Consider the following 9,276-nt stretch of genomic DNA (forward strand, 5'->3'; position numbering starts at 1 on the left):
AAGCGACGAAAAAGTTGTATTTTCAGTTGCTTGGTCTGAAAAAATTAAAAACTACAAAAAAGTCAGTGGCGTTCTTTTTTTCTCAATATTGTTGGCTGGGGTGCCCACTGGTTCGCCACTGGGCCTAATAACTCCAATCTAGTTAGGGCTGAATAAGCGCCTTATAACTCCGAATAAATGCAGCAGATTTCATCAAAATGGGTGTAAGAATATTTATGATGTTTCATAAATACCATTTTTCCAACTTGAACGCCCTGTATCTCAAAAATGAAGCAATTCCGGACATATGGAACTTGTTTTCTCCAAACGACCTAACGAATCACCCTCTAAAGTTTCGTACCATAGTTAGGAAACACCATGTAGTTGTTTCGAAAGGGCTTTTTTTCAGTTCGTATGCGAAAGTTAGTATAAGTATGCATGATCTACACTTTTGAATTTGATTTTTTTCTTCCTTGCTTTGGAAGTTTCCCAAAATTTTTGTATGAAAATAAAAAAGTAGAAAGAAATAACAACTTCTTCACCAATTTCAATTCTCGAGGTCTCGATGTTTCTTCAATAATCTTTCTGAAAACTATCACTGAGGCCTAATGAAATGAGACTTCAATCTAAAATAGTATTCTCAATGAATCTTGCGAAACAACAAAGAGAAAAAAATCAACTGAAAAATAGTATATTGTCCCCGTTCTATCATTTAATGCTCAATTTCAAATAGAAAAAATGAACGATATCATAACTCATATATGAACCAGAAACGTTTCATTACCATTGAATATCCAGAATACAAAACGCCCCTGTACATAAATGATACTCGTGCCTTCATTCATCTCCGCTATAAAAAGAATCTTTTATCGAGTCGTAAAATTGTTGGCCCTAAGAGACGCTTATCTCAGCCTTTGACCTCCAACATTTGCTCAGCCAGGATTACTAGAGGGAATACATTGTATATCCAGAGATACTCTCCGCTTTTCCACTTTCCAGCATTTCTTTGTTTCGACTATTATTTGAATATTCACGAAATCTGGTGCAAGCAGGATGATTTCCCGGAAATTATTTCCGTAAGAAGGTCGTATTATATCAGCTCTAGAGCAATAATGATGATATACATTTGCAGGGGTATTTTCACTGAGGGAATTCAAAGAAATGGTTTGTTGAGTGAGAGTAATTGCAGAGCATTCACATTACTTCGAATGAAACTGTTTGTTTGTGAGACTCTCTCTCTCTCTCTCTGAGATAACTTTTGAAGTATAACATTTTGTTACGAACCTCATATAACCTTTACTTGCACTCACAGAAACCAAAGTCGGTGCTTGAACAAACCCCGTTAATTTTCTATATCCCGGTTAAGATTTTCACTCCCAATTCAGACGTAACTTTTAAATATCCATTTTTATCAGAGGCCATCTCCCGTGTCAACGAGAGGAAATACTGAAACCCCAAAACTTTGATATTATGTGGTTTAAAATCCTATCACAGGTGATCACTGAATGCATATGCTGAGTTTATCGACCACCAAGCGATACACAACATAGGGCACTATTTTCTTCACTGGCAAACACCATTGACTTTCTGCAAATCAATAATGTTAGTTCCGAAATCTCCATATTTAGTGATTTCAATGTCCACAATATCGAATGGCTCAAATTTTCAAATATCAACGACGAACAAAGTCGCGAAGCTGAGGTTTTTACAATAAGCAGCGGATTTGACAGCGGACAACTTCTTCACCAGCCTCGAACCACCAACACTGACATAAACACTTGGCACATTGACTTGGGTGTCACACCAATAGGTGGTTCCACTTATGTTTCGCTTGCGTTTACGCAGCTATTTTTATCAAGTACTTTCTTGGTGTTTTCTCATTTTGTCAAGCCTGTCATCATGTACGCTTCAGGCGTCTGGGGACAAGCGGCTCCGTCCGACATTTCCATTTTGGAAAGGTTGCAAAATAAGTTAATTAGGATGATTGTGAATGCTCCTTGGTTCGTGCGGAATGAAGCCATCCGCAGAGATTTGCAGCTGCTTTCCATTCGGCAGTCCATTCAGTCGAGGAATGAGAGAGTCTTCGAAAAAACGGAAACTCACGAAAACCCGTTAGTTAGGGAAGCCACAGATTATGCTGTAGACGACCCCTCCCGATATAGAAGGCCCCGACACTCTGTCGAATGAGGCCCTCATGTCCCCCGTTAAAGGATGAATAACTTTTTCATCCATCCCACCCCAGCCAGGTAGGGGTATCCCGTGAAGGGCGGCACTGATGTCCTAGGACTTCATGCCGTCATCTATCAGTTGTGCACCCATTGGCCCCTCTCAAGGCCAACAATCAGCCAAAAGGGTAGGGGAGCTGGCCTCCAAACCTGGATGAAATTAAGATGGATCTCGTCTCATTTTGTCCTCAATCGAGGACCGCTTGCCCGGTACTGACGATGTCAAATAGACTGAAACAGCTGTATACCGGTGGCTCTTAAATTGAAATCAATATGGGAATGATCAGGGAGTACTTATCTATTTATTTTTTGATTTTCATGGAATTATTTTCCAGCAGCAGCAGCAGCAGATCCACACAAGTAATACAACACATAATATTCAGAAACAAATATATTTCAAAAACAATATTCACTGAAATATTTGACGTTTCTACCAATATTTAAAATGAAAAATCCAATTCGAAATATTTATTTCATTCACTGAATAAAATATTTCTGAATATTGTCATGTTACAAATATTAGAAATGTATTCAAATTGGGATTTCCCTACTCTCAAAAAAATGTATACTGAAAAATATACTGAAATAACAGCTCTGTGAATTCATCAGCACTAATAAAAAAATAATGAATATATCATTTCAATGAAGAAGAAAAAAATGTATTACATCAACATAAAGGTTAGGTTAGGTTTCTCACTTCAAAAAATAAACACACAAATGAAGTATTTAAAAAGAGTGGTATGATAGGTTCTTAAATGAATTTCACTTATTTAAAGTTATCCAAATTCTGCTCACCAGAAGAATTTTCCCGATATTTGTCCTACAATGCATCAGCCAGTGTTTCAATATCAATACCTGGAACAAAATGTACATTAACGTTCATTATCACTATTTGAATGAAACTGGAATAAAAATCAATTAGATATTTTTCTCATAGGTTTCTCATTAACATTTTCAACTTTTTATGACTTGGAGAGCAACTTGCATTCCCTTGTTGAAAAGTACTTATTACGTTTTCAGTTTCTTGGCGCACCTGCCTGTACCAGGTACCACTTCGTTTTCTTTTGGGCATATTGATACTATCTTGAAAAAGAGTGATAAAAATTATGAAAACAAATGATACAAAAGAATGTGTCATTCACTTACTTTTCTCTACTGAAGATACACAACTGAAATCACTCTCCGTTTAAATATGTATTTAGTCAAATCAACAAATCTCACACACTAACTCTCCTCGAGCCTAAAATAAAGTATAGTAGGTTAATCACCATGACTTCACCATCGATACTATTGCCTTTTACTTACATTTCTTGAAGACTGAATATGCAACTACAGTTTGAAGATGCAAAAGCAAACTGTTCGTTGTACTGCAAATTGGACAACCCCAAACTATAAATGGTACACTGAACATGAGAGAATTATACTTTGATAATAACACCAATACACCATGCATCACACACGCGAACCTGCCACGTCAACCGTCATGTTAAATCAAATGTCGATTTCAACGCAAAGCTGCCAAACGTCTGTCGCGCGCTACACTTCAATTGACCAATGAGAAACGTTTACTCCAATACTTCAACTTCCCCATTTCTCTGTTGCCAGGATTTGTCGCTTTGTAATTGAATAATTTCAAATACAAAAAGACTAATAGGATGAGAATAAACCGATTTAATGATGCAATTGGTTCATTTATTGGTCCATTTGAATTTTTTTGTCGTTTCCAACAGTAGCAGTTGGAGCAATTTCGCGTTGAGGTCAAAAACTTGTTAACCCTATCAGTGTTATATACATTAGGTTATGCATTCGATTAAAATCTTCAAATATTTTTGTTTTTAATAATATTGAATTATTTGAATACGTGTCATTATAAGATAATTCAAAATTCCAGTAATACATTGTATAGAATATTCTAAAATATACCGTGGGGATATATTCTGAAAATATACCGTGTGGTATATTCGATCGACAATATTCTTAGAATATTCTCCGGAGAAAAATCCATTTATAGACATTCTATGCATATTTTTTCGGGAATAATCCTGCCATATTCATTCAAGCATATTCTATGAATATTCTAAAAGCATGTATATATTCCAAGAATATTCTATGAATATTTGGAATATATACGTTCGTTTCATGAATATCTGGTACTGTGTGGGAACATACCCTGAAGTAGCTGGATTCCATCCAGAAAAGAGCCATCCGCCTGATTAAATTGATAGCCTGGAACATCGATGGAAGGTTGGAGATTTTTGACTCTACTATAGATACTTTCACGGGAGGTTTTCAAGTGACTTGGCACATTTGATTCCACCAAGAGCGGTACATATCAGAAATACACGACAGACTGTGGCTGCTCATCGTTTTGAGGTTCAACTCAGTACAGAACTGACTCCTCTGGAGAAAGGCGTTTATGTGGAATAAACTTCCTAAGAACGTTTTTCCAAATGGATTTGATCTCCACGATTCGCACAGGTACCGCTCTGAATTTCAGAACGTACTCATACATTCACATACTAATTTCTTCAATATTGTTATATTACCAGGCAGATTCCAAATTGTCAAAATTAAATGGATGAAACTCATATTCTGCACATGGGGAGTTTTGTGAAAAATGTTGAAAGAAGCACTCGTTTCAAGACGAAGGTACCAAATTATCTATTTGGATATTCCTGTCAGATTTCACTCAAGATTCCATTTCATTTGTTGTCACCCAGATTTTCCATATTTTCAGTTGGAAATTGTCTCCCAGTTAGTTTAAAAAAATCTGTTTTTCCGTTAATCAGCTGTCGCCCCCATACGAACGACAACTCTCAGAAGTTGAGAAATTTGTGCGAGCTAAGGACTAACGAGGTCTTACCTTTTAACGTGTGATTCCTAACACGGTTGCAGAATCATTCCAGCTTCAACCAGATAAATTCTCTCGAGAAAAATATCTGGTAGAGGCGGGAATCGAACCTACGGTGTTCCGATCGTGAGTCGAGTTATACAATGTTATACATGAAAAAGTTTTTAATTTCTTCCGAAATCAAATAGTATATTATCTAACTGAATTTCATCAACATCAACTACTTTCCATCTCATCAAAATTCTAAAAGAAAGGACCACTACCTGTTGAAATTTACTCGTGAAAAACTAGTATTGAAAAATTGTACTTTTGAACTTAGATTTTTCAAAACCGTTTATTAAAAAAAAATATTCGTAGTGAGATTTGAGTAAAATACAAATTATTAATCAACTAATCATTCAATTCAGCAAAGACAGGTATTTGTATCCGATGTATTATCGACGCAGGGAATGAAAAAAAGATATTCATCTCAATTTCATATGTATTCTCTGATTTCAATGATATCTACTACGTAAAACTTTTATAAATTAGACCATTATTATTAATGGGTAACAGCAATAATGACCTGAAGATATGGAGAACTCACAATTATTTTTGTTTCAGAATATGCCACCGTAGGTTATATGGCAAAACGAATACAAATGCGAAAAAATCGGTTTCTGGCGATACAGAAAATTGCCGAGCAAAAGAAACTGAATGTCGATGGTGGTCCCGATGGGGACCATGCCCCCAAACAAACAGTGAGTAGTCGTCCGGTAGGCAACCAATATTTCATTTAAATTTAAGATTCCAATTTCTCAGTGTAATGTAGGGTGTCCCAGAAAATAATTACAATGGAAAATATCCAAAAGTGAGATATCGAATGTCTACCATATAAAACTTGGTATTGCTTAGTTAAATTAGCTTTCGATTTTCGAAACTATCCAATAATTATTATCTAGTGATATTTATAACAATGAACATATATATATATATATATATATATATATATATATATATATATATTTATCTATTTATTTATTATATATATTTATTTATTTATTTATTCGTCAGTAGCTTCTTCAAAATGGAGTAAAACGAGATAGTCATGACGTCACTTACATTTGATATAGATGTGGCAACACCGTAAAACTTATTCATATTTCACGATTTGATTTTCTTCTTCTTCTTCCTTTAATCTTGTCGTTAACTTGTTTTTTGAGGTCGATTTGATGGTTAGTTCCAAAATCAAGAAGCCTTTCATATTACTACACAAAAACTCTATACCTATTTGGAATTTTATTGAAGAGATATTTGATTGAGTATACAAATTCGTATAATTTTTTCTGCAGAAGTTATATACATTTTGAAACGTGCTTTGGAATGTGGGTTGAGACTTGATGGTAGTGACGTCACAGTAATTTCGAAAACTTTTTTATATTATATTTTTTTGGGAAGACTAAGGATATGTTATTATACAGAAGTAGTTATCTTCTGACACAATATGGGAGCCAATCTTATGTGTTAGATGTGGATGAAAGTTTATCCACAGCTTTCAGCTTTCACGGCAAGGCAGCAAATGACCACCAGAGCTCAAAACAAACCAATATACTCAGGCTCAAGCAGCCTGACTATATCGGAGGACACTTCGATATACTCAGGCTATATCGACGGACACTTCAATATAGTCAGGCTGGTTGAGCCTGAATGTATCAAAGGACACTTCGATAGACTGAGGCTATATCGAAGGACACTCAAATATACTCAGGATGGTTGAGCCTGAGTGTATCGAAGGATCCTTCAATGTACTCAGGATCGTTGAGCCTGAGTATATCGAAGGACACTTGACACTTCGATATACTCGGGCGATATAGTAGGACACTCAAACATACTTAGGATGTTTGAGCCTGAGTATATCGAAGGACCCTTCAATGTACTCAGGATGATTGAGTCCCAATATCGAAGAATACTTAAACTATATTGAAGGATATATTGAAGGACACTCCGTTATACTCAGGCTATATCAACGGACACTTCGATATACTAAGGCTAGTTGAGCCTGAGTCTATCGGAGGGCACTTTGATATACTCAGGCTGGTTGACCCTGGGTATATCGATGGACACTTTTTTTTTCCTTGGTAGCTATCTGACTTGCCCATTTAGTCTAAGGGCCGGTTTATCAATATGTAGTTAAATGCTCCTGTTAGCTACCTCGAAGCTAAGCTTAGCTGATAGTCAATGTTGCAGTTACTACTCAAATCCTTTATCATACCCTGACTGATGCTAATGTTTAATAACTGTTAGTTAACTGAGGTTGTCATAAGTGACTATTTCGGGGGCTTGTTTTTATTGGAGGATTGATTTTCAAAAATGACAACTGCTAACAAAAAGTTCATGAGTTATACATTATAACTTATATGAGTTCAGGTTACCGAAACAGACAGATCACTCCTAATAAAAATTGCCAATTCCTATAAATTTATCATTGAGTGCAAAAAAAAACTGATGCCATCACATGAAAGAAGAAAGAAGAGGTCTGGAAAAGAGTTGAAATTGATTTTAATTCCTCTGCATCAGGACCTGTAAGTCTCCACCTCATCTAATTCATTGAAAGCATCATTACGTTCATTAACAATGTAAGGTCTTCTTTGAACTCCAATATATCCTCATCTTCGTCATTCAACAAATGGAAAATTTCTTTAATTAAACAATTATAGTAATTAACCCTTTATTTGCAAAAAGTATTTTTCAAATTATCACAAAAAATATAAATAACCCAATTTCGCATGCGCGACCACATAACCACAGAATATCGGAACTGATATTCTGTGACATAACTGTCAGCTTAAATAAAAAAACTATCACTTTCTAGCGACTGTTACAGTCACTGAGACTTCATCTACCCGTTAATGGTAACATGATAACGAAAGACAGTTTGACTAGGAGCTAAGACAAAACCATTAGTCAAATGAGGTTAGCTGGCGATTGATAAACCGGCCCTAAGTCCCCAGAAAACACTGCAGCCTCTTGGGCTCATTACGTTTATTCTCCCATCTTCTCATGAACCCCATTCCATCAGTATCGCTCCCTGTACTAGTTTGTACATGTTCCGTGTTGGATGTTCGTCATATTCTTCTGGACGTAATTTTGTACGTCCATATATTGCCTGCCTCCTGTGATTCTCAGTGCCTCACATTCGCATAAGATGTGTAGAGCTGTTTATATCCCTTCGTTGCATAATCTGCAGCTGAGGTTTTATTCAAGTGTCCTCTAACCGGACAATGACCGGTTAGTAACCCTGTAATTATTCTGAGCCGATCCCTACTATATTGAAGTAGTTCTTCGGTTCTTTTCTCGGACGGTTCTCTAATGAAGGTTCTACTGTGTTTGTTATTTTTTCCAGTACTCTGTGTGCTTCTTATTTGTCCATGTCCTAATCTGGTTTGGTACCAATGATTTTGGTACCCCCAGAGCTGGTTCAGGACCTATATATGAAGTTGATGATCCGTGTCTAGCGCATTCATCAGCTTTATCATTACCTGTGATTCCTGAATGCCCTGGCACCCAGTACAGATGTAATTTGTTCCTGTTTGCAAGTTCATTCAGTTCTTCATGGCATTCCCAGACCAGTTTTGATGTCACCTTCAGGTTTTTCAGAGCCCCTAGTGCGCTCTTGCTGTCTGTTAAAATATTGCTCATTTCTTTGAGGTTTCAATTTGATGAGCCTTGCACACTGCAAAATAGCATACACTTCCGCCTGAAAGACGAATGTGTATAGTCCTAGCGGATAACTGTAGTTTAAATTTCTATCCGCTCAATATATTCCAGCTCCCGTTCCATGTTTGGTCTTCGATCCATCTGTATATCAGGTGTTTTTCCCAAACATGTTTTCGGGATGACTAATGGACTTCCACTCTTCACGGCTTATGATTTCAGCTGTGAAGTTTGTGTTAAAGGTGTACTTCGGTGTCATGTGGTCCGTGCAAATATTCACATGTTGCGAAATTTCTGTTCGGTCCGATCTTTTGTAGTTCGGTAAGTTTTCCAGTCTGAATTGGCCACACATTGATATACTCAGGCTGGTTGAGCCTGAGTCTATGTCATTTCGTTCTGTCATGCAACATATTCAGAATACTAAAAAAATTTCGTATTTCTCAAGAAATAATAGAAATTTCAATATGTTTGACTCGAAGCCATTCTAAGTGCATCCAATACAGTTATCGAACATGTACTTACTTTTGG

At 36.4% G+C, this 9,276-nt stretch overlaps 1 protein-coding gene across 3 annotated transcripts in view; it reads left to right on the forward strand.

Moving 5' to 3' along the window:
* Positions 1-9,276, forward strand: part of Rdl (Resistant to dieldrin) — a 164,443-nt gene that overhangs the window by 136,493 nt on the left and 18,674 nt on the right. For all 3 annotated transcript variants that reach the window (XM_074176320.1, XM_074176322.1, XM_074176321.1), the window contains one exon: positions 5,659-5,795. In XM_074176320.1, coding sequence (XP_074032421.1) covers positions 5,659-5,795 — 137 coding nt within the window. The remainder of the gene's footprint in view (positions 1-5,658; positions 5,796-9,276) is intronic.

The sequence above is a fragment of the Leptinotarsa decemlineata genome, unplaced genomic scaffold (assembly GCF_025532065.1).
Source record: "Leptinotarsa decemlineata unplaced genomic scaffold, Ldec_3_MD MMD2_tig00001719_RagTag_RagTag, whole genome shotgun sequence".
NCBI lineage: Eukaryota > Metazoa > Arthropoda > Insecta > Coleoptera > Chrysomelidae > Leptinotarsa > Leptinotarsa decemlineata.